The sequence below is a fragment of the Capra hircus genome, chromosome 1 (genome assembly GCF_001704415.2).
Source record: "Capra hircus breed San Clemente chromosome 1, ASM170441v1, whole genome shotgun sequence".
Lineage (NCBI taxonomy): Eukaryota > Metazoa > Chordata > Mammalia > Artiodactyla > Bovidae > Capra > Capra hircus.
Genome location: NC_030808.1, coordinates 129,146,437 through 129,173,222, shown reverse-complemented (window position 1 = coordinate 129,173,222; position 26,786 = coordinate 129,146,437). Strand labels below are relative to the sequence as shown.

Genomic DNA, 26,786 nt, shown 5'->3' with positions numbered 1-26,786 from the left:
TAAAAGAGTGAGGGTGAGATCTGGGCAAAGATCCTGTCTCTGATCTCCCAGCTGTGTGACCTCAGAGAAGTCACTTTCCTGTCCTGAGTCTGTTTCTCATAGTAAAGTGGGGAAAGAAAGCTCATCTCATGGCATTATTTATGTAAGGATTCCGTTAAAATGATAGGTAAGTGCTCTACCCAGTGCCAAGGAGCTGATGGGTATTTGATGCAATTGGCCCCCACTCATTGGTCTTTTCTGTTCTGGCCAAACAGTGGTCAGGGAGGCCTGGTGGTCTAATGGTTAGAATTCCAGGCTTTCACTGCACAGGGCCCCGTGTTCAATACCTGACCAGGGAACTGAGGTCCTGCAAGCCACACAACATGGCCAAAGATAAATAAAAATAGTTTTGTAATGCTTAAAAAACAAAACAGTGGCCAGATAAGCATTCAGATCCTATTTATGCATCTCCACAGCCATCTGCCACTCTACACAGCCCAAGGGTCCTGGGCTCTGAAGGAACAGTCAGAATGCTGACTAATCTACGCTCTCCCTCCCTCATACAGCCCCGGCTTGCCACGAGGGCATTTAATCCAGCCTGACCAGACCTTCGTTTGCATGGACTGGTTTCCTCACTCCATAGTTTGGCCAAAGCGTAGAAACTTGAGTTTCTGCTCTAGCCCTCTGTGCTGAGTGAGGTCCAGGCTATGCTAAACCCTGCTGGAGTCACAGGTAGATGATGAGGAAATAAAACCACGGATCATGTGTTAACCAGATGAAACAGAGTGGAGGGTGTCATACAAAACCACAGCCGACTCTTGAATGACACAGGTTTGAACTGTGCAGGTCCACTGATATATGGATTTTTTTTCAATAGTAGCTACAGAACCACTCCATCTGTGGTTGGTTAAATCTGCAGATGCAAAACCGCAGATACGGAGGAACTACATGTGTAGGGAGGGCCAACTATATGTTCTGTGCACAGTTTTGACTGCGTGAAGAGTCAGGACCCTCAACATGCCCCCACTGTACCCCCTACCCCCCTGCCCCTGCTGTTCAAGGGTCAACTGTACTAAGGAAGAACTGGGAACTACAGAGCCGTTTAGAAATCTAAATGTAAATGATCTCAGAGAGCAAATCTATTTTTACTCCACAGATATGGAAATCAAAGCTCAGAGAATTTAAGTGACCAGTTCAGAGGTACCCAGCTAGGAAGTGCTCCTGACTCTTTGCCTACAAGTACATTCTGTTTATCATTTACAACTAAGGCTCCCCAAACAGAAATTATTGCTTGTTCCTGGTAGTTCAGAGAGGTAGAGCGCATCTAAAAATGTCTATTGCCAAGAGAACAGGTTTGTCCTGGAAATCCCAGCCCCAGTCAGTCTTTCTGACCAGAGCCAGGGAATCTTATTAGAGGCTCTATGCAAATTGAATCAAGCATCGTTTCTTTTCTGGATTGAAAAATAGCTTGGTCTCTTGGCTACCCTTTACCATGTGCGCCGGCTAGTTAATCATGTCACCTCTGCTCCACCCCAGGGAAGGGAGCTGAACGTTCTCTTGGTGGATTCTCAATATTTCTAATCAAAAGGAAAGGTTTAACTGCTGCTGTAGAATACACAAGCACACACACACAGCTTACAAAAACACTTCCTCTTTTCACTTTGGAGGGAAAATTATTTTCCTGATACGGTATTTGAACACCAGGGTTATCAAATATATTTGATCTGCTTTTCTGGATTAAAGGTATCTCTGAGCCTGATTTATAGCCAGGTGAAATGAATTTCTATCTCAGAGGAAAAGGTCCAAAGGCAAGCTATTTCTGAATAATATATATGGCTTGTAGCTGCTGCAGAAGAAAAAAAAAAAACCACTGAAGTGACTTTATTAAAGCATACTTTTCATAACTGCATTTTGAACAATGCAAGCCATAAAGTTGAAATATGAGTATGCTACTCAACATTAAAATGCTTTGTAATGTGCTTGTGGAAAAAGCTAAAGTTGTAGGCTAAAAGGGCAGGCGAGCTTTGTAAATTAAAGAACAGAGATGCACACGGATTCATCACATGAAATCTGAGACCCTTCCAAGTGCAGCTTTCATGGACTTCGAACCTGGACTCTTAATTCACAAGTCATCAGCACTCAGGCAGTTGTGAGAAGCAGAGTGAAAGAGCAATGTTCTCCATCTTTCCACGTCATTTCCTCCTCTGGATAATCCATTAAGAGAGGAAATGTCCTTGCCCCCTCCTGCCTCCTCCTCTTTCACCCTCATGGACTTCTCCAAATATATTCAAAGCCTTCCCTAGACAGCAGAGGCAGGCTGGAGACCCTGAGGTGCCTCCATGCCCCCTTGTACTTTTCATCTCTACGCAAACTGAATCAAACACTGCTTCTTCTCTAGGTTGAAAAAATGGCTTGGTGCCCCACCCATAGTCGGGTCCTCACCACTGGGCTGGAGATCAGGGAGGAGGGGCTGCCAGTACACACCAGGGAAGACCCATAGAAAGGGACCAAACTTATCTTCACCTGGGTTTTTCCCACAGCACTGTCCCTGTGTGAAAATTCAATCAAGTAAAGATTTTGGCAAGTGTCTAACTTCATTGATTTGTGAGCACCAGCAGCAATTTAAATGTCGTGAAACTAACTCTTTGTTAGGTCATCAGACATTCATTCATATATTCACTTGCTCATTCATTTCTACCCAGGGACTCAGAATTATTCTCTTGCAGTGTTTCTGCAGTGTCTGTGCAGCGTTCTGAGTGTTTCTCCTGCCTTCTTCGGAGCTTCCCATCCTGATGAACCTTGCTCACTGTGAAGCGCCCTCTCCCCTAACTCCATATTAGTACTCTCACCTGGGAGAAGGAAATGGCAACACACTCCAGCATTCTTTCCTAGAGAATCCCACGGACAGAGGAACCTGGTGGGCTGCTGTCCATAGGGTCGCACAGAGTTGGACACGACTGAAGCGACTTATCATGCATGCATGCATTGGAGAAGGGGATGGCAACCCACTCCAGTGTTCTTGCCTGGGGAATCCCAGGGATGGGGGAGCCTGGTGGGCTGCCGTGTATGGGGTCACACAGAGTCGGACACGACTGAAGCAACTTAGCAGCAGCTGCAGCGCCTGGGAGAGTGCTGCAGCAAGGGCTTGGGGGTTAGAAGCAGACACACTGGGCTCCTGTCTGAGCAACACCATTGTCCAGCCAGAAGTGACCCCAGGAAAGTTTCTCCACTTCCCTGACCTTCAGCTTCTTCACTCCTTAAAATGGCAAGCATTCCTTTGGCTTTATCCCTGACTCTACCCTGAGTTCTAGATCTTATATCAAGATGCCAATTTTAACACTCTCCTTGGATGCATCACAGCCATCTGAAATCAAAATAAGCAACTCAGAATTCTTAATGCATTCCCCCCTATCCGGCACCCCTATCCAAACTTACTCCTCTCCATGTCTCCCCATGTCAGCTGGTGGAGTCATGGTCTTCCCAATTATGAAGGCTTCAACCTGGGGGCCACCTGCATTTCTTCCCATTTAATTTTCATCTGAAAGCTCTGTTGGCTTTATCTCCAAAATATTCACTGAATCTCTATCTTCTCTTCTTTAGTCCTGGGTGTCACCCCAACCCAACCCACCATCATTTCTTGCCTGAACAACACAGAAACCTCTTTAGTGGGCCTACTTGTTTCTAGTCTTGCCCTCCTGTGATTCATTCTTCACAGTATAGCAAACCTTAAAGAATATAAATAAGATGGTCTAAGTCTGCCCATCGTAAGGCCTGACTACCACTGGGTTAACCACATGCCCAGCGCACCAGCCTTTGCATGTTCCCTGAACACACCCAGAGCCTGTGAACTTGCTGTACCCGAAACATCGCTTCTCAACATTCAAGCCTCAGCTCCAGTGTCACTTCCTCAGACAGCCTTCCCTGACCACCCATCACTCTCCTCCCAAGAATTCCTTTCTATTTTCTTTAAAGTACATCATCTTAAACTGTTACTCTCTCTCCTACTAGCATGCACCCTCCACAAAGGATGGGAGTTTGTTGCCTCATTTACTACACTTCGCCAATGCCTGGAGCATTTCCTGGTGTGTCTTAGGTGCTCGTGCATTTGTTGAAACTGAATTAATTAAACAAACAAAAAAATGGAAGCTCATGATAGCATGATATTTATCATGGCATGAGAACTGTTTGTACATGTGCTCACCTCTGATGTTACATTTTGGTTCCTTCAAAGTGTAAGGCTTTTGAACCTTGTGGGTGATCAGGAAATGCTTCCTGGCATAGACCACTCAGGTTGGGAGCTCCTTGACTTCAGTCTCTAAGGCTACTGCCGTCCTGGTAAAATTTTTCAGAGACCCACTCCAGTGTTCTTGCCTGGAGAACCCCAGGGATGGGGGGAGCCTGGTGGGCTGCCGTCTATGGAGTCGCACAGAGTCGGACACGACTGAAGCAACGCAGCAGTAGCAGCAGCAACTAGGACTTTTTGCAGTGGCCACTGCTCTTTTAAATCTGTGCATGAAAATTTCAGTGAAAAGGTGCTCTTCATAGAAGAAGATTCTCACTTTTTTGTGTGGATTAAGGGAATTGTATTTTTCCTGATGTCTACAATGTTTGGAATAAAAATTTCCCCAAAGATTCTAAGTTCAAAGTTAACTGGGTATTTTCAGAACAGATGCCTTCCATTATACATTCCCATTTTCCTGATTAAAGTTGCATGGTGGTGTTTTATTTTCTAGGCTCAGTCTTGCCTCTTCTCCACTTGGTCACCGAGTCTAGTCTGTTTCCTGCTATGGACATCCCCCTGGCTGCCCTCCTTGGCGCCGCTCTTGCATCTTCCCGGGGCCACTGTAACCACTTCTTCAGTTCTCCGACCGTCTCTGCTACCTGCTTACGCCCTGGCCGTCAGGGCATTCACGGTCTCTCTCTCCTGCCGACAGTTCTTCCCAGGATTCTCTTCTTGCGTGATGCCCTTGGGCGGCTTCCGCGTGTGGTGATGCCCCGCTTTATGATCCAGCCCTGCTGCCTTTTCGACTCTTCTTGCCCCGCTGCCTTGGTAACATGACTCCTGTGTCCCTTGGCCACAAACATCCTTTTCAACCCAAACTTGGCCTGTGCCCGCAGGGCCAGAGCCAACTCTATCTCTGTGTGGAGCACTCCTCTCCTTCCTTCGAAACTCCACCCAGAAGCACTTACGGAGACTTCACGCATGCCTGCTCAGTCACTCGGTCATGTCCAACTCCTTGTGACCCTATGGACTGTATCCCACTGGGCTCCTCTGTCCATGGGATTTTCCAGGCAAGAATACTGGGGTAGGCTGCCATTTCCTCCTCCGGGGGAACTTCCCAATCCAGGGATTGAACCCAAGTCTCCTCTGTCTCTAGCACTGCAGACTGATTCTTTACCACCGAGCCACCAGGGAAGTCCAAAGAATAAGCATCTACAATTTTAGCTGCTTGGGTTTAAAAAAAATTATTATTATTTTATTTGGCTGGGCTGGGTCTTTCTTAATTGCAGCATGTTGGATCTAGTTCCCTGACCAGAGATCAGAGTCAGGCCCCCTGCATTGGAATCACAGAGTCTTAGCCACTGGACTGCTGGGGAAGTCCCAGGAAGCCTTCAATGACCCGTCTATTGTAGCTCTCCAATCACCATCCCCCACCACACACGCTTAAAAAAAAAAAAACCTATGTAAATTTCAGATGTACAACATCATAAGTCAACATCTGTGTAGACTGCAGAGTGATTCTCACCACAAGCCTGGGTACCGTCCCTCACCATACAGCTTATACACTTCCGGTCACCATTGTTCTATCGTCACTATAGTCTTTTCAGCCCCAAGGGACAGAATCACCTGCTGTCCCATCTGTGGCAGATTATACTTTCTTAAATAGCTGCAACAGGATGTCTCATCCTACTGGATGTTCTTACAATTGATTTTGACCTTTTGAGAGGCGGGGTCTATGTACCTTTCTTTTGAATATAGGTGAACTCAGGACTGCTTCAACCAATAGAATACAACAGAAGTGATGCTATGTGACTTCTGGGTTTGGGTCATAAAATCTCATTCATCTGCTGCCTCCTCTCTCTTTGCACACAGCCAGGGTGATGTGAGGACACCCAGGCCATGAGGGACATCACAAGTAGACACCCACAGCCCTGGCTGAGGTCTCAGGGGCTGGCCAGCACCCAATGCTAGACATAGGAACGAGGAAGACTTTGAGATGGCCCCAGCCACTGTCCTGCTACAGTGGAGTGAGAGCTTCCTAGCAAGACCTCTCTTGGTGAACCCAGTCAGCTCCCACATCTACGAGAGGCAATAATAAAATCGCTGTATAAGAAAATAAAGCCTCTATGTTTTGGAGGTGATTTAATCTCACTGTAATAGAAAACAGGAATGCAACTTGTATATGGCTATAGCTTGACTGGCTGCACCATTTTGAGCTCTTTGAGAATAGAGACTGGGCCTGGGCCTGCCTCAGATGGCACAATCCCTGGCTTCCATGGGCAACGTCTACAGCTTTGGTAGAGAAGCTGAATGATCCCATGTGCATGCAGTGCTGGCTTCACTCTGGAGCAGAGTGAATGGGCTCTCCCCTTTTGTCCTGTCACAGCACCGGGACCTCACTTTGAGGGGTCTGTCCCTTAGACTGAAGATCACTCCTCCATTCTCTGACCCCCTGATCCAAGTTGAAGGAGGACCTCAGGACATGACAGATTCCTCAGGGAAGATGAGTTCACTGGCTGATTTCCTTACTGTAAAGAATCTAGGGCCTCAAGGAACACCAGGAAACAAGGTACCATTGACCCTTGGCACTCACCCTCTGAACAGCTAGTGACCTGGATAAGTTGGGGCAAGCCCAAAGGTTGCCCTGACATGTCACTACTGAGGCTGGCAGCCAGGTCATGTGGGGAGGCCGGGTGTGGAGTGAGTTGCCAGCTGGGAACAAAGCCAGTTTGTCCCCCAACCCCCTCCCCCTCAAAAAAAAGAGTACTTCCTTCTTCCGGAACTAGCTTCCAGGTTCAGGGAGAAAGCCGACTCCTCGGTGCTAGGGACTAAGATCTAAGAAAGTGAAGGCTCTTTGGAGTTATACTTAGTGATATTTCTGCTTCTGGGGACTTAGAAGGATCTCTACATGTTCTTTCCAAATGCCAAGGGCTTCATGCTCCAAGGGGCAAGAAAGTCAGGCTTCAACTTGTCAATATTGGGGCAGTAACGTTTGTCCTGCGGGGTTGATGTGGAGGGAACTGTATGGATCTGCTGGGTTTCTGTTAACAGATTCAATTGCAGGGTAGTGAGTGGGGATGGGCAGCCCCACTCAGTTGCTTCTGGCTGAGCCCTTGAGACCTGTCTCCAGTCACCGCCAGTGCCTGCCTGGCCACTTGTGTCCCCATGGGCAGATGAGCGGGGTAAGGTGTCCTCTCTTGGAGTGGGACAGTGACTCTGGCAGCGGCGTTTCTGCACAAAGAGTCATGGGTTCAAGCTGGGGCACATTTCTAGGACACCTTAGGAACACTGAGGCAGCTGGGCAAGCCAAGGAATGGAGCGCATCCGCATTCTGGAGTTAGCTAATACCATTCCCTATGGTATTAGTCTCCACCGGGAACTGTGAGCCCACCCCTCTGCACTGCAGAGACTGGCACAAAGAGGCCAACCCATTGGCTTGCTAGAGTGAAATCAACATAGTGCGATGTTGAATGGAAAGTCATGACTGCAGCTCCAAGAGATAAGAGGTGTCCGGTGCCAAGGAGAACCAGAAAGGCCACTCCCTCCAAAACCTTCTGCAACAAGACATTCACACATCACACTCAAAATCCAAGCACCCCTCCTCTATCAGGAGGCTGTAAGTTGAGGTGAAAGAGTCCATTGGAAAGCTGCTTTAGAAGAGGATTGTTTGAAAGAGCTGACAGGGTGCCCTGCTTCCTGGCACCACCCAGAGGGGTCAGGGGATGATAACAGGACTGCATGCCTTTCACCTCCAGCCTAGAAAGAGGGGCTCCAGGGGCCCACCCTGTACAGAAGAAAACTAAACTGAGACTTGCTTTTGTACCTAAAGTCACCACAGGACTTTTTATTGTTTAAGAATAAGCAGCAAAGGAGACAAAATTGCTTTTCGATTATATTCCCTGAGTTGGGCTTTTTCAGTTTACTGCAGAAAGCTTGAAACCACCAAATAGCTTTTGTTAAAGTATTTTCAGTCATCCAAATAACAAGCACATCCAACATCATCTGGAGAAACAGGCAAGGCTGGTATCTCTATTTGGTGAATGAAGAGACTGGGTCAGAAAGGTTAAAAAATTGGTCAGAGAGAAAGCCTCAGCTGAACTTCTGGTTTGGTTTCCTCCTCTGTATGATGTTGTTCAGAATCCTAGTCCTGAGCTCAGCTCCAGAGCATTTACCCACAAGTTAGAGGGAGGATTCCATTTTCTATCCTCATTCAGTATTAAAAGCAGAGGCAACAGGGTTAGGGCTCTGGCAGGAGGATTTTTTACCTCCTCCCTTCTCTCCCAAGTATAATGGTAACACTCTGTGCATGCGTGCAGGCTAGGTTGCTTCCGTTGAATCTGACTCTTTGCAACCCTTATGGATGGTAGCCTCCCAGGCTCCTCTCTGTATGGGATTCTCCAGGCAAGAATACTTGAGTGGGTTGCCATGCCCTCCTCCAGGGGATCTTCCTGACCCAGGGATTGAACCCACATCTCTTATGTCTCCTGCATGGTAGCTGGTTTCTTTACCACTAGCACCACCTGGGAAGCCCAACATTGTAGCCAGGAGGAAAAAAATCTGTTCAGTGTTGGAAACATGTCCAAAGTCCATGAAAAACTTCCAGTCTCTGAAAATTGCTCAACATATCACAAGAGCTCTCCTTATTCACTGACACAGTGGAAGTGTCATCAAGGCAGAAGTGAATTGCACAGAAAAACCTATGATTCCCATTCTTGATGAGACATTCTATCATCACATCCAAATTATTGGCCCTCAAACTCCACTTGCAGTCATTTTCCTCATGGTTGGTATAGAGAAGTTCCAGTTGGGAACTCTATATGTGGAGAGATCTAAAGCTAGAAAAGGTGATCCAGAAGCCGTCACAGGAATAAGGACAGGCAAGGTTCCTTGTCTGGGGCCTGGCCTACATTGTGTGCTAAGTCACTTTCAGTCGTGTCCGACTCTTTGAGACCCCTTGGACTGTAGGCTGCCAGGCTCCTCTGTCCATGGGATTCTCCAGGCAAGAATACTGGAGTGGGTTGCCATTTCCCGCTCCAGGGGATCTTCCCGACCCAGGGGTTGAACCTGCATCTCTTGTGTCTGCTGCTTTGGCGGGAGGATTCTTTACCACTAGCACCACCTGGGGCCTACAGTAGCTGCCCCCAAAAGTGAACTCCCCTCCATGGGTCCAGCTTCTCTGGTTTCATGTTTTTTCTGCCTGCCCCACAAGAGATCCCACAAGAGATTAACTCAGTACACATGCTGATGGAGCCCCTGGGCTGGCGTCTAGTTCAGAAGTCAGGTGAGCAGTAAATTGTCTGATCTATGTGACAAAAGCCCTTCCTAGTTTTCTGTGGGCCTGACTTTCTCTCAGCTGAGAGGTTTGTTAGCCACTTTTTTTTGCTTCTCCACTGCAAGACTAGCAACGGAGCAATGCAGGGGTTATCTGTGTATAATATCAGTTCCAGCTGGCTGCGATCACAAGGCAAGGAGACCTGCTGTGTTTTCCTCTCAAGTCTGGCTTTCCTCATGTGTGCATGCGTGTGCCTTCGTGTGCGTGTGTGTGTGTGTGCATTCTCCATTCAGCGAATCTTTTCTGTGTGCCAAGAACCTTCTAGACATAGCCTCATTTATTATTGTTCCTAGCTTGCCAACCAGGAATCTGAGCCTCAGCAAATGAGCCTCAGCCTGCCTCATACTACACAGCTGGTCAGAGTTGGGGGCAAGACTTGCACACAGGTCTGGGGAATTCCACCGCAGCACTGTCAGAGGGGCCAGACTGCAGTCCTTACGAAGCTGCCCTCTCTCTCCCTTTTTCGCCTCCCCTCTCTCCCACCTGCTGCATCCCTCTTACCCAGGGCCTTCATGTAGCCTTCAAAGTTGTCATTACTCTCCATCTCCCAGGTTCCATTCTGGTCCCTTGTCATGGTGGTGGCCTCTGGTTACCGTCGGTGTGTGCTGGATGGCAAGGAGCAAGCTGCAGGGAGAACATGTTAGAATGAGCTACTTTTATAATCCAGTGGGCCAGGCTTAAGACTTTGAAGATAACAAGCTCAAAGATCACAAGTACAACCGAAAGGAACTTTCCTTTCCTTTGCAAAGCTCAGCAGGACTATGAGCAATGTACGCTCAAAACCTGGCACAGCCAGGCATGGGTGTCCTGGTGACCTCATTTTTGGCTGGTTGGGCTCCCACAGAACCCTTTGCCCCAAACAGAACACTCTGTCCAGCAAATACCCAGTGCCACCCCTGATGTACAACAGGCCACCAGCTCCCAGGCTTCAAACTTCAGCTGGAGTCTCTCATCTGTGTAGCCAGCATTTCTGGCCTGGCTAGTGAAGCCAAGAAATGAGAACTCACACCTGTGCACCTCTACTCTACTTTGGGCTGGGCACTAGACATCCTTCATCTTGTTTTCTTACAAGAGCTCTGAGCTATGTTTAAACATCTCCATTTTACAGATGAAAAAGTATCAAGGAAGTGAAATCACATGCCAAGTAACTACTGGTCAGGGACCAACCTGGGATTCAAATCCAGGTCTGTCTGTCTCCAATGCTCTAAGGAAAAGAGTTTTGTTAAAACAGGGTGCTAAAGACATCATAACGGTTCATATAGTCAAAGCTTTGCTTTTTCCAGTAGTCATGTACAGATGTGAGAGTTGGACCAGGTAGAAGGCTGAGTGCTGAAGAATTGATGCCTTCAAATCGTGGTGCTGGAAAAGACTCTTGAGAGTCCCTTGAACTGCAAGGTAATCAGCCAGTCAATCCTAAAGGAAATTAGTGCTGAATATTCATTGGAAGAACTGATGCTGAAGCTGAAGCTCCAATACTTTGGCCACCTGATGTGAAGAGCTGGCTCACTGAAAAAGGCCCTGCTGCTGGGAAAGATTGAGGGCAGGAGGAGAAGGGGGCAGCAGAGAATGGAATGGTTGGATGGTATCACCAAATCAATGGACATGACTCCAGCAGATACTGAAGAACAGGGAGGCCTGGCAGGCTATAATCCATGGGGTTGCAAAGAGTCAGACACGACTGAGTGACTGAACAAGTTCAGCTTGGAAAAGGCAGCGTGGATTGGGGTTTGATTTGAGAACCTTATTCTCACTTGCTTCCCAATAAGGTACCCCAAGGCATCTAAGCAGTGGAGTTACTCAAGAAAAGCATGTTTTCAGAGCATGGATCTACCGAAAGCAAGCAGGACCCAGGGGAAGGCCAGATGGAAGGTAGTGGGGGTAGTGGGACTCTGCTTGAGACCCCAGGAAAAAGCTGAAGATTACCTTGACCAAGGAGGGGTGCATGGCTGGCATTTGGACAAGGACCTGGTCAGGACTGTTCTTCAAATGGGCTATCCCAGTAGGTCAGAAGATAGGTTGACTTACTGCTCTGACACATGGTTCTGAGAGTTACGACCTGAGCCCTAACTACACTCTGAAGAATGGAGGCGTGGACTGAGATGGATAAACCACGAGTCTCTGATTTTAATTATGATACTTTAAGGCTCTAAATCTAAGCAAATGTTTCTGCTGTTGAAACAGGGAAGGATGCTATGGTCCTTGCCCCCTCCCCACATCCTCTGGTTGCCTTTTGCCAGAGTAAAACTTTAATCAAAGAAAAAGTTTAATCAGAGAAATGAGAACATAGAAGAGCAAAGGAAAATAGGCACAGAAAACCAAATAATAATACTGTATTCATTAAGCATAGTCAAGGATCTTTACTTCTTTCTCAAGGCCTATAGACAATATTCTGAGCCACATCCTGTGAGCTGTCTTAGACATACCGAAAACCCCAGGTGGAGAAGTTAACTACGTGATGATCAGACTGTACCCATGACATGAGCTGCCACAGTTCTAAGAACTGGCTTCAAAGAAATGGAAACACACCAGCCCTAGAACTGAAGGTTAACTGTACCTGAAACAATCAACATGCACTGATCAGACCATGAGTGACCAATATGGAAATGACTGTCAGAACTGACTCTGCTGCTTTTACATGTAGGCCCCCGCCCCCCGGTTCTGTCTACAAAAGCTTTTACCCCACTTTTTGCCAGGAGAGGGAGTTGGCCTTTGGACAGATGTCTGCCCTCCCCACCAGTTGCTGGCATCTGAAATAAAGCAAACTCTCCTTCCCACCAGCCTGGCCTGTTTATTGACTTTTGGGTGGTGAGCAGCCAGACCCCACACCTTTTAGTAACAGTGTGTGTGGTTTGGGGGTATAAAAGAGTACATTTTTTTTTTTCAGTAAATATACTAGAGTCAGAAAGACACACAGTCAAAAAAATGGCCCAGCTGTTGTCCAAAGGCCAGTGTAGGATAAAAGGGAAAGAGGAGTAAAGGAAAACTTTACAACAAACAGGGGATGAGTGAAGGCAGAAGAAGTGGACAGATAAGGGAGCCTTGGGCTTCGTCCTTTGAAGTCTGGCCAGAACCTCCTGTAGGCTGAACATTCAGCCTCCTGGGTTGAAGAGATAGGTACTCCCCTCCAGGTTCAGATTCCTACCCCTACCTGAGTCTCCTGACCAGCCAGTCTCCTGGGGACCCCTCCCAGCAGTCCCCAACATTTTTGGCACCAGGGACTGGTTTCATGGAAGACATTTTTTCCATGGACTTGGGGTAGGGGGATGGTTTTGAGATGATTCAATCACATTACATTTATTGTTCACTTTATTTCTATTATTATTATATCAACTCCACCTCAGATCATCAGGCATTAATTAGATCCCAGAGCTTGGGGACTCCTGCCCTGTAGGCCTTCCTTGCAAGAAAGCAACAGAACAAACAAACAAAAAAACCTGTGCTAGTAGGAAAGGAGACCGACAAAAAGAATGGGTTTGCCAACTGCAAAAAGCCAGGGACTTGAGTTTTATAGGTCTTGGGGATGGGGGTGGGAAGCATTTACCCTGTATAAGCAGGAAGCTGAAACTGAGAGGCTTGCATAAAGTCAAAATGCTTGATGGATTAGTCCCTCAGTGAGAATGTGAAAGCCGAAATCTACCTAGAGACACCAAGAAAGTTTGTTTATTTGGCTTGGGTTCTATGTGAGTTGGGCTTCCCAGGTGGCTCAGTGGTGAAGAATCTGCCTGCCAATGCAGGAGATGTGGGAGACACGGGTTCAATCCTTGGATTGAGAAGATCCCCTGGAATAGGAAACAGCAGCCCATTTCAGTATTCTTGCCTGGAAAATTCCATGGAAGAGGAGCCTGGTGGGCAGAGTCTACCACAACTGAAAGACTGAGCATGCATCATTTAAGTTAAAAAAAAAAGGTTCCTCCCTGCTCTCACTCTAGTTTAGGGTTTGAATTTATGCTTCCTGGTAGCCAATATATTAAGCTTGCAATACTTGTAGGCTGCTGGAAAGAAGAAAATGTAAAAGCTCTCTGGAGGGACACACCTTCAAACCAGACCAGCCAGAATTTCCTGTGATAAAGCCATGCCGAATGTGAGCTCATAATCCAAAATTACAAAACACACATTAAATTAATCCACCAGAAAGCGAGCGTCAGCAGAAACTTACAGTCCAATTAGACTTCCAAGAGCTTCAGATAATAAAAATAATCAAATAAACTATAAATAAGTATGTTAAATTAAATAAATTTAAAGCACCTAAAAACATAAAAAAAAGGATAAAATGATTTTTTAAAAAGATAGATTAAAAATGACAAGAGAGTAGTAAAAATTTTAAAATACAGTCATTAAAATTTAAAATGTAATAGAGGAGTTAAATAACTGAATGACGACCCTGTATGCAAGACAGGAAAAAGGACACAGATGTGTATAACGGACTTTTGGACTCAGAGGGAGAGGGAGAGGGTGGGATGATTTGGGAGAATGGCATTCTAACATGTATACTATCATGTAAGAATTGAATCGCCAGTCTATGTCTGACGCAGGGTGCAGCATGCTTGGGGCTGGTGCATGGGGATGACCCAGAGAGATGTTGTGGGGAGGGAGGTGGGAGGGGGGTTCATGTTTGCGAACGCATGTAAGAATTAAAGATTTTAAAATTTAAAAAATAAGAAAAAAAAAGAAAAAAGAAAAAAAAACACATCTGAGGAGAGAGATGCAGGATGTACGTAACACAGAAAACACTCGTGGAAGTTTAGAACATCAAAATAAAATAAAACTTTAAATATTACAGAGAAAACAAAAACAACCATATAGATTACTATAAACAATACAATAATCAGATAGATATCACACTTCTAAACAACTCTGATGGAAGATAACAATGGAATAATATCTTAGAGTGATATGGGGAAATAGTTTGGTATAAAAATTACAAACCCAGCAAAAGTCATTAAAATGTGAGGATTTTAAAAATGAAAATAGTTTCACATTTAATAGCCTCAAACTGGAAATAACTCAAACATTCATCAACAAGTTAATAAATACATTGTGATATATTCACAAAATGGAATACTGCTTAACAGTAAAAGGAATAATCTCCTGATATATATATATATATATATATATATATATATAAAACAGCATGGATGAATCTCAGACATTATGCTGAGGGAAAGAAGCTTGACACAAAAGATCACATACGACATGGTTCCATTTATATGAAAGTCTAGAAAAAAGCAAATCTTATCTATAATGATAATAAGATAGGTCAGTGATCTGATGTTATGGGAAGAGAAGTAAATATAGGAAAAGGCACATGAAAAATTTCTTAGAGAGGCAGGATAGAAATGCTCTATAGGTAAGACGGTGATTGTAAGAATATTGCCAAAATAAAAAGAAAAAAAAGAATATTGCCAAAACTCAAACTTTACAATTAATATATATTCCTTTTATTATATGTAAATCTTACTTAATAAAAATGAATACAACTGTTTTTATTCATGAATCCATTCATGATTGTTTATGTAAAAAATATTTAGTTTCAACCCAAACTAAAATCCCGTGTTTTGATCACATGAGAAGTTAGCTGATTGACATGAAGTAACAGGTTCTAAAGGAGGCTGTAACTGTTGATCGACTAGATGTTTATAAGAAATGTAGGTGTAAATATCTTAAAAACTTAACAGGAGCCTCTAGAGTAGTGGTTGTCAAACTCCAAACAACATCCTATTCATTTGGAGGACTTATAAAAACATACATTGTTGGATACTACCCCTAGAATTTGATTCAAAGGGCCTGGGGTGCTACCCAAGAATTTACATTTCTACTTAGTTCCCTGGTGGTGCTAATGCTGCTGGTCCAGGACCACAATTTGAGAACCACTGTTAGAGAGTAATGGGGGGGGGGGAAGGGAAACAATGGAAAAATAAAATCTTAAAAAAGTTTTGGAGCTGGGCACACCCAGTGTTGAATCCAGTTTCACTTCTTCCTAGCAGTGGGATCCTTGGAAACTTAGTTGAGTTTCAGATTTGTTTTTTGAGTCTTGGGGTCATGGTAAGAATTAAAGGAGGTCATAAACATAAAGCTCTTGGCAGAGTCCCTAGCACATAGCACAGGTTTAATTCCAAGGTAGTGGCAATGGTAAGGGTCATAGCTCGAGCTCCTAGCAAGTATATGACAGGTCTTCAGTGAAACACAGCTTTGGCACGATCTTCATCTCAGATCTGTCTGTGAAGCGGATGGGGGGGCGGCGACAGGAGAGGGTTCTAAGGGGGAAAAGTGAGGGACAGTGGATGAAAGAAAGCAATTGTCACTCAACAACTCAGCTAGGATTGTCCTCTACACCTTCTATTCACGGAGGACCACTCTTCTTAGAGGGCATCCCAGGCAGCGCTAGTGGTTAAGAACCCACCTGCCAATGCAGGAGACACAAAAGACTCAGGTTTGACCCCTGGGTTGGGAAGATCCCCTGGAGTAGGAAATGTCTACCCACTCCGGTACTCTTGCCTGGAGAATCCCGTGGACAGAGGAGACTGGCAGGTACAGTCCGTAGAGTTGCAAAGAGCTGGGCATGACTGAAGTGACCAACACGCACGCACACACTCATCTTAGAACTGGCAGCCTAGCTCCAGTTTCAAAAGTTCTGTCTTAGGGCCCCTTCCTGGAGGAGGGCATGGCAACCCACTCCAATATTCTTGCCTGGAGAATTCCCATGGACAGAAGAGTCTGGCAGGCTGCAGTCCGTGGGGTTGCAAAGAGTCAGGCACGACTGATTGATTGAGCACCGCACAGGGCCCCTTAAGTCTCCATCCATACTAACAAATCACATACTTGGATGTTCCATCTTCTCAGGTGCCTGGGTGTCTCCACTACTGAATTTGTTTACCTGACTCTTTGTAGGATCCTTCAGGTGACTCTGAAGACTGGGAAAACTCATCAGTTATAAATGAATCTTTCTAAGTTGAAAGAAACTTTCTTGAGATCACACTAAAAAGTGAAGATGTGGACCTCTCAAGAAGTCTGGATCTGAGATAAATTATTCAGCTAAGAGCACACACAGCAGAGATCCCCAGGTATTTACCTGAAGTCCTTCAGAGCATCTGACTGAAGGCAGTTGGGCTCCAGGCTGGCTCTGGGAAGCCAGGAAGCCCCTCCAGCTCAGGCCTGCCCAGCTCCACCCTCTCTCCTTCTCATAAGGCAAAAAGGTGTGCCCTTTGAAGACAACCGTCACCAACTGGGTGTTCACTGAGCTTCTCTGCATAGCCCTTTCCTCTCCTCCCCTTTCTGTTGAGCAATGCCCTTTCGATTTGCTTGTCTCATCCAGCAAAATGTGCCTATTATGGGCATTAGACTTTCCCTCAGACTTGTCTTCACCTGAAGACCCAGGAGGAAGAGGTCATGGGACTTTCTCCAGCTGCCAGCTGTACTGGACCTGGCTTTGAAAGTGTTTGTCATTCAGTCATGTATCCCACCAGACTCTTCTGTCCATAGAATTCTCCAGGCAACAATGCTGGCGTGGGTAGCCATTTCATTCTCCAGGAGATCTTCTTGACTCAGGGATCGAACCCAAGTCTCCTGCATTGTAGGCAGACTCTTTACCATTTGAGCCACCTGGGGTCTTGCTTTAGTTTTATGCAAACTGTACTTCTTTTCCATTTTTGCTCCCAGAAGGCAGGCCAGGAGAGCAGGAGGTCACAAACCTTCATCCCTCCCAGGGCCACAGGGATCAACTTGCTCTGGCCCAGAAAGGGGCCCATTTGCAATTCTCTTGTCCTCTGCCTCCCCTTCCAACTTAGCAACTGTCCAGAGGAGGTCCTGAGGTGGTAGGGGTGACCCCAGACCACCTCTTCCCAAGGGGGACTGTTCCTGCCTTTCTTCCAAGGATTTTTGGATTGCCATTGGCTTCACAACCAATAGAAACTTCCTCCTACTAACCTTTCCTTCCACCAGACTGAAGGAATGTCTCACATTTCCCAAATTAGGTAAAATCTGTTTATTTACTGTCTGTCTCCCTGAGACGAAGAGGCATTTTCTATTTTATTTACCACCACATCCTCACTGCCTAGGAAATTGCAGATGAGAAATAAACAAATGTTCATGGAGTGAAAACTGCTTGTCTTGTGTGTGAGTAGGAGAGGGACTTTCCGCAGCAGAAGACCCAATTTTCTGTGGAAGGAAGAGCAGAAAGACTTTGACTACCAATGGAGTTATGAGCACCAACAATCTTTCTTTTTAAGACTTCAAATTAAACGAAAGCATTGGTGAGTTAATCAATAATGTATTGGTCCATATACTCTCCCGCAATTTATCAAATGCCATTCGATGTGTTAAAATCAATAAAGATGTTCCAATTCAAAAACTTTTATTACATAGTGTTTTGTTTCCAATAAGTGGCTTGACCCTTGATTACAAAACAATTATGACCTTGTGAGTGCTGAGAATTTGCCCTGGCTAATTTCTTTTAACTCTCTTAGCAACCCTTTTAGATAGGGGGATGTTACTATAAGGATAATGAAGATGAGGTTCAGAGAGGTTAGGTGCCTTCCCAAAGGTCACACAGCTAGTAATAAGATGGTAGACTTGAATCCAGACACTTTTCTATCTGGCCTATTGGATCTTATTTTCTAATTGAGGAACATAGTAATTGCAGCCTAAAGCAGTATTGAAGATTAAATTGGATGGCTGAAAACCTTAGTGCAGCCATTCTCCAGCTTTGCTCCTATAGGAATCACTTGGTGAACTTGGTAAAAACACAGAGGGCAGGCCCTATGCTACTTTAAGGGTGCTGGGCTTCTGTGTGCCTATTTCCTTCCCAGGCCTGATTCTGATACCTGCCAAAGTGGGAGAACCACTGATACAGCATATTATATACATTAAAACATGGGGGAGCTAGGAAAAAAGCAAGCAAGTATGAGTTCCAATGAGGCCAGCCCACTCCAGGATTTTTGCCCGAAGAATCCCATGGACAGAGGAGCCTGGCAGGCTACAGTCCATGGGGTCACAAAGAGTCGGATACAACTGAAGGGACTTAGTATGCACGCATGCATGTGTGAAAAGAGAGCAGAGGATAGCCAAAGATTTTGAACCAGAAAAAGCACCAGTTTTTGTTGTTGTTGTTTTAAATGTTTATTTGGCTGTGTTGGCTCTTAGTTGCAGGCATGGGATCTTTGTTGTGGTGCGTGGGCTTAGCTGCTCCGAGGCGTGTGGGATTACAGCTCCCTGACCAGGGATTCTTTTTCTTTTTTTAACTTTTGGCTGAGCTGGTTGCACTCAGGCTTTCTCTAGTTGTGGTGAGTGGGAACTACTCTTCATTGTGGTGTGCGGCCTCTCATTGTGGTGGCTTTTCTTGCTGTGGAGCGTGAGCTCTAGGGCACACAGGTTTTAGTAGCTATGGGTTGTGGCTCTTCAGCTCTAGACTGTGAGCTCAGTAGCTGTGGTGCACACGCTTAGTTGCTCTGTGTCGTGTGGAATCTTCCTGGACCAGGTATCGAATCCATGTCCCCTGGACCACCAGGAAAGTCCCTACACCAGCCTTTTATGGTTCCCTTTTATGAGGTTCCTCATAAAAGGGGACCATAAAAGCACTTTCTGCAGGCGCTGCCCCCTGGACTCAGGAGAGCCAAACCTCAGGAATAAGTATTAGTAAGGGACATGGCCACCCTTGTGCCCACAGTGGCCTCAAGGAAGCCACGCCACATGGGAGCATGTAACTGTTTGGACCAATGCTGGGCTGGTGAGGAGCCCCTGGTTGCACTGCCTCTTGGCTGAGCAGACTGCCCACCTCAGTCATGGATGTGAATCAGTTTGAATGTTTCCCAACCAGAAGCTCCCATGAGATTATGGAGACCAGGTAAGTCTGTGCCCCCTGCTGCCAGAGGGGCGACTCAAGACTCAGATCCCCATGAGGCCCTGAGTAAATCTTTGTTTACTCAGGTAGGGTAGAAGCCATTGAAAGTGTCTTCGCCTGAAGACACAGGGAGAAGGAGGTCTGAGACTTCCTTCAGCCACCAGGCAGCACTGTGTCTGGCTTTAGTTTTATGTGAATTGTGCTTCTCCAACTTTGCTCCCAGAAAGCAGGCTAGGAGAGCAGGAGGTCACAAACCCTCATATCAGGATCAAATTGCTCTGGCCCAGGAAGGGGCCCAGTTGCAATTCTCTTGTTGTCCGCCTTCCTCATCCTCTTACCGATAGTCAGGAGGAGGTAAGGAGCTGGCAGGGGTCATCCCAGACCGCCTCTTCCCAAGGGGGCTGTTCCTTCCTCTCCAAGAATTCCTGGGTTGTCATTGAAAGTCACACCTGATGGAAACTTCTTCCACTGAGCTTTCCTTCCACCAGTCCTAAGGACTGCCTGAAGTTTCCATTTCTTTCCAAAGCATACATGATCTACTTCATTCTTATTTACTTATTTATTCATATGTTATTGCATTTTTGAACAGGTAACATATTCACATGGTTAAAAATTCATATAGTATGGAAACATATAAAACACAGTGAAAATGCTCGTTCGCCTATATTCAGGTCCCACTGCTGCTACTGCCAAACGCAAAACCATCTGTATCAATTGCTTGTGTATCTCTTCAGAATTTCTTTATGTGTATAAAGCCAAATATGAAATATTTTCTCCCTCTTGCCTGTTTATTCAAAAAGGAAAGTATACAAACTTGGATCTACAGTTTTCTTTTTACTTATCTTGGTAAACTTTCCATATCAATACAGAGAGAATTTTTTCATTCTTCCTGACTGTTGTATAGTGTCCTATTGATTGCAAGTACCATACTTAATTTAGCTGGGCCTGAGCTGAAGGTCATTTGGATTCTTAGTATTACTTGTAATGACAAACTGTGCTATTCTGATCTATTGTGTACATATGTTTTTGCACACATTAAGGAAAATGTCAAAGTGGTTTTCAAGTAGGTTTTCCCAGTTTTGAGAGGTCTTATTTCATCACATTCTTGGCAACCCCGTGTATGAGAAAATAATTTTAAAAATCTTTGTCAGATAGGTTTAAAAAAGTGTATCTCCTTGTTTTAAAATGGATTCTTATAAGTACAGTTGTACATAGTTTCAAATTTTTGTGAACCATTTTTCTTATTCTATGAGCTTCTTTTTCATGCCCTTTGTTCATTTGAAAGTGTGCTGTTAGTCTTGTTTATTGATTTAAAGAGCTTTTTATATACTAAGGAAATTAATCTTACTGTGCAACCATTATAGTTATTTCTCTTAGTTGCTCTTACCTTTCTTTACAACATTTAAAAAATATTTTTCTACATTTTTGAAAAGAGTGCCTGCAGATACTACAAAAATTGAAGCACTACAAGCTTATAATAAATGGATAAGTTTTCCATATGACCCAGCAGTTCCACTTCTGGATATATATTCAAAACAACCCAAATCACTAACTCATAAAGATACATGCACTCCAATGTTTATAGAAACATTATTTATAATTGCCAAGATAGGTAAGCAATTTAAATGTCCATCAACAGATGAATGGATAAAGATGGGCTTTGTATATACACAATGGAATATTACACAGCCATCAAAAAGAGTGAAATTATGCTATTTGCAGCAGCACAGATGGACTTGGAGGGTATTATGCTTAGTAAAATAAGTCAGAAAAAGAAAAATATGTATGATATCACTTACATCTGGAGCCTAAAAAATAAAGCAAACTAGTGAAAGTAATGAAAAAGAAATAGAGAGAGAACAAACTAGGATTATCAGTGGGGAGAGGAAAGAGGGAGGGGCAAGATAAGGGTAGGGAATTAAGAGGTACTACTATTAAGAGGTCTACTGTACTACTATGTATAAAACAAGCTACAATGATGTTGTACAGCACAGAAAATATAGCCAATATTTAATAATAACTAAAAATGAAGTATAACCTTTAAAAATTGTGAATCATTGTGTTGTACATCTGAAACTTACATAATATTGTATCAATATACCAACTATATCTCAATAAAACCTTTTTTAAAAGTAGAGGTCTTTTATCCCATTCCTACTTACTAAATTCCTACTTTCCAGAAGAAGCTCTTTTTTTTTATTTTTAATGACTTTTAGTTGTTTTAGTTGTTTTGCTGGCCCTTGCCTCTGCAGTTCTAAAAAAAAATTATATAACTTTTAAAATTTGAAACATTTTTTGTTGACTTCCGTCAATGAATGGTGAAGATGTAACACTCATACCAGCTCTTCCTTCCCTTCCCATGTGTATATTCATGTCCTCTATTTGCTCTCTCTTTCTCTCTCTCTCTCTCTATATATATATGCATACATACATATATGATATCAGTCAGTTCAGTTCAGCTGCTCAGTCATGGCCAACTCTGCAACCCCATGAACTGCAGCACACCAGGCCTCCCTGTCCACCACCAACGCCTGGAGTCCACCCAAACACATGTCCATTGAGTCGGTGATGCCATCCAACCATCTCATCCTCTGTCATCACCTCTCCTCCTGCCCTCAATATTTCCCAGCATCAGGGTCTTTTCCAATGAGTCAACTCTTTGCGTCAGGTTCCAACATCAGTCCTTCCAATGAACACCCAGGACTGATCTCCTTTAGGATGGACTGGTTGGATCTCCTTGCAGTACAAGGGACTCTCAAGAGTCTTCTCCAACACCACAGTTCAAAAGCATCGATTCTTTGGCGCTCAGCTTTCTTTATAGTCCATCTCTCACATCCATACATGACCACTGGAAAAACCATAACCTTGACTAGACGGACCTTTGCTGGCAAAGTAATATCTCTGCTTTTCAATATGCTGTCTAGGTTGGTCATAACTTTCCTTCCAAAGAGTAAGCGTCTTAATTTCATGGCTGCAATCACCATCTGCAGTGATTTTGGAGCCCAGAAAAATAAAGTCTGACACTGTTTCCACTGTTTCCCCATCTATTTGCCATGAAGTGATGGGACTGGATGCCATGATCTTCGTTTTCTGAATGCTGAGCTTTAAGCCAACTTTTTCACTCTACTCTTTCACTTTCATCAAGAGGCTCTTTAGTTCCTCTTCACTTTCTGCCATAAGGGTGGTGTCATCTGCATATTTGAGGTTGTTATTTCTCCTGGCAATCTTGATTCCAGTTTGTGCTTCTTCCAGCCCAGCATTTCTCATGATGTACTCTGCATAGAAGTTACATAAGCAGGGTAACAATATACAGCCTTGATGTACTCCTTTTCCTATTTGGAACCAGTCTGTTGTTCCATGTCCAGTTCTAACTGTTGCTTCCTTACCTGCATACAGGTTGCTCAAGAGGCAGGTCAGGTGGTCTGGTATTCCCATCTCTTTCAGAATTTTCCACAGTTTATTGTGATCCACACAGTCAAGGCAATGGGAGCCCACTCCAGTACTCTTGCCTGGAAAATCCCATGGATGGAGGAGCCTGGTGGGCTGCAGTCCATGGGGTCATGAAGAGTCAGACACGACTGAGTGACTTCACTTTCACTTTTCACTTTCATGCATTGGAGAAGGAAATGGCAACCCACTCCAGTATTCTTGCCTGGAAAATCTCGGGGACGGTGGAGCCTGGTGGGCTGCCCTCTTTGTGGTTGCACAGAGTCGGACATGACTGAAGCAACTTCGCAGCAGCAGCACACAGTCAAAGGCTTTGGCATAGTCAATAAAGCAGAAATAGATGTTTTTCTGGAACTCTCTTGCTTTTTTCATGATCCAGCGATGTTGGCAATTTGATCTCTAGTTCCTCTGCCTGTTCTAAAACCAGCTTGAACACCTGGAAGTTCACAGTTCATGTATTGCTGAAGCCCGGCTTGGAGAATTTTGAGCATTACTTTACTAGCATGTGAGATGAGTGCAATTGTGCGGTAGTTTGAGCATTCTTTGGCATTGCCTTTCTTTGGGATTGGAATAAAAACTGACCTTTTCCAGTCCTGTGGCCACTGCTGAGTTTTCCAAATTTGCTGGCATATTGTGTGTGGCACTTTCACAGCATCATCTTTCAGTATTTGAAATAGCTCAACTGGGATTCCACCACCTCCACTAGCCTTGTTCATAGTGATGCTTCCTAAGGGCCACTTGACTTCACATTCTAGGATGTCTGGCTCTAGGTAAGTGATCACACCATCATGATTATCTGGGTCATGAAGACCTTTTTTGTACAGTTCTTCTGTGTATTCTTGCCATCTCTTCTTAATATCTTCTGCTTCCGTTAGGTCCCTACCATTTCTGTCCTTTATCGAGCCCATCTTTGCATGAAATGTTCCCTTGGTATCTCTAATTTTATTGAAGATATCTCTAGTCTTTCTCATTCTGTTGTTTTCCTCTATTTCTTTGCATTGATCTCTGAGGAAGGTTTTCTTATCTCTCCTTGCTATTCTTTGGAACTCTGCATTCAGATGCTTATATCTTTCCTTTTCTCCTTTGCTTTTTGCTTCCCTTCTTTTCACAGCTATTTGTAAGGCCTCCTCAGACAGCCATTTTGCTTTTTTACATTTCTCTTTCTTGGGGATGCTCTTGATTCCTGTCTCCTAGTACAATGTCATGTACCTCCATCCATAGTTCGTCCGGCACTCTGTCTATCATATCTGGTCCCTTAAATCTATTTCTCACTTCCACTGTATAGTCATAAGGGATTTGATTTAGGTCATACCTGAATGGTCTAGTATAAATATGTATATAATATGTATATATATATATATAGTCCAGTAGAGATTACAAATCTCTGTAAGTTAAATCCTCATTTGAACCAGTTGCAGTATCTTATTGGTTGCCTCATTAATTAATGAGTTAATTTAAGTGTTCATTTTATATTTATATGAGAGCTATGATTTCATCTTTTTAAAAAACTGTATTTTAACAATTTTTTGAGTTGCTGCTCAGACACACAATCGATTCACCTTGACAGAGTCACCCAGGCTTTGTGCCCAGAGTATCCTTCATGGACAGCTTCAGCCAGAGCATATTTCCTTCTTGGCTCCTAGAGGTGAATCCCAAATGTCAATGGAATTTTAACCTTTCCAGCTCTGTATTCTCTCAGATTTTTTTCCCTTTCAATTAATTTTGTATTTTGGTTTTGTTTCACTTAGAGCCCATAAATTATACCTTATTGCCAATAGCAATGACTGGGAACTTGGCTTAATGGTCTGACCATTTGGTGGTTTCTGTAGATGAATGATGGATATCTATTTTCTGCTGGGTGAGAGATAACAGAGAATCTGGCTATTTATTTGTTTTCTCACGTGTTTGAATACAAATTAGTTATAAAATTCATGCCCACTAAGAAAGAGAGCAGTTGTTTTTGATAAATAAAATGTTACAAAAAGTTTCTTTAATTTCATGTCTGTGTCATTTAACCTGTGCGACAAGTCGTAAAACTGAAGCTGTAAGCCGTCTATGATTTAGAGAGAACTTTACCTCTCAGTGTGCTTGTGTGTACTTTCCTGTTTCTGGAGGGTATGAATTAATTAGATTATAAAGTCTTAAATGAAAGGAGCTTTGTTCTGATTGGTTTATGGAATAAATAAGTGCTGATATAAAGTCCTGAAAAATAGGATAGTTAAACTTCTAACACTTTAAATATGCTAAAAATTCTTCTTTGTGCAGCTCACTCAGAAACCTTTTTAAGAATCCAGATTCACATAATTAAAGCAAATGTTTGCAAACAAGGTCAGTTGACTAATGTGTATTAATAAAAACAACTTTGTCTTCTTCTCTGAGTTACCACTGTTAAGTATCTGGTGGATCCTTGAACAACATGGGTTTGAGCTGAGTGGTCCAGTTATACACGGAGTTTTTGCTAAATAATTGTTTTCATTACAGGATCCATAGTTGACTCTGCAAATACTGAACTGTGGACAGGAAGGGCTGACTGTAAAGTTATATGGGGATTTTCAGTTGCATGGAGGGTGGGTGTTTCTAACCCTCCCACTGTTCAAGTGTCAGCTGTAATTTAGCAAGCACTTATTTCTAATTGGGTATATTTTCCCCAAATGATTACAGGTTTGTTGATTGAATTAGCTCACGTGACTCCTCCATAATGTTTGAGGATGGAAAATGTAAATTTATGTCCAGCTCCATCTAATCATGATTCTGATAAACAATTTCAGCAGTAATTGTGTTCTGTAGAATGTCAGCTTGAAGATCATTTCCAGGATATCTCAGTAACTTAAAATTTTAAGCTAATATTGAATTAAATTAATTATGTAATTGATGGATATCTAGGTACTTTCTAAGAGCCTAGAACACTAACACACTGATTACAAAGCATAATTTTGCATATTTGTATGTGCTGTAAGAGAAGCTATAGACATGAGTCATGTTAATGAATGTGCTTATTTTTTGCCACACAGAAATGCATGTGACTGGAAAAAATGTATCATAAACTTTGCTAATCTGCTAGAATGGTTCAGTATGACAGAACACTCAATTATTTTCTCTGTGAAATAGAAGTTAATTACTTTAGTGAAAAGTTATAATTAATATGAATGGTTACAACTGCAATAATGACAGAAATATGACTGAGAGTACGGTTTTGCTTTTCCATAAGCAGTGGTTCTTGGGATTTTTGTTTTTTAAACCACTTTGTGCCTATTGAGGGTACAAAACACTTTTATTTATATGTTTATAGCTAGTTATGTTTATTAAAAACCAAAACTGAGAAAGACTTAAGATGTTCATTTATCCACTTGAAGATGGCAATGATGAATGCATAGCATGCTAACTGAAATAGCCTTTAAATATTATTATGAAATTAGTTTTGAACATGTGGACCCCTTGAGATCTGTGTTGGAACAAAAGCTAGAGGTAATCGGGCTTGGTGAGTATAAAAGAGCATAAAAAAGATAAAACTTGGATATTTCCTGAATCAAACAAGTAAATTTTACTTGTCTTGATTTATAATACTAAATCTCACAAGCTACAAAATGTGTTAAAATGTTTGCAAAGTTCTGAGTCTTGATGGATTTGCTCCATTGGTTTTCCGATTAATGTTTTCATCTGCAGTTTGAATGGTTATTCTTTCTGGGGTGACCCACCTTTCTGATTGGCCTAGGACAGTGGGGTTTCTGGAGATATGCAGTTTTCTGTGCTAAAACCAGGACAGTCTTGGGGAAATCAGGATGACTGGCTACTTTATATATTCTCTGTATTATCTACCTAGAAAGCACAGATTCTGTGATTAACCTGAATAATTTTACTTTATACTCTTAATTACAAAAAAAAGAGGAGAAAGAAAAAGATTCCTCAATTATGAAAGTGTTAAGGTTCTTGTTTATTTTAAAATGTTTTATTGTTCCTTTGATTCATAAGCA

At 43.5% G+C, this 26,786-nt stretch overlaps 1 protein-coding gene across 1 annotated transcript in view; it reads right to left on the bottom strand.

Moving 5' to 3' along the window:
• Positions 1-16,773, bottom strand: part of RBP2 (retinol binding protein 2) — a 32,985-nt gene extending 16,212 nt beyond the window's left edge. The window contains exons 1-2 of the mRNA XM_005675505.3: positions 16,603-16,773; positions 10,035-10,157 (exon numbers count right to left, since the gene is read on the bottom strand). Of these exons, the coding sequence (XP_005675562.2) occupies positions 10,035-10,107 (73 nt within the window). The 5' untranslated portion in view covers positions 10,108-10,157; positions 16,603-16,773. The remainder of the gene's footprint in view (positions 1-10,034; positions 10,158-16,602) is intronic.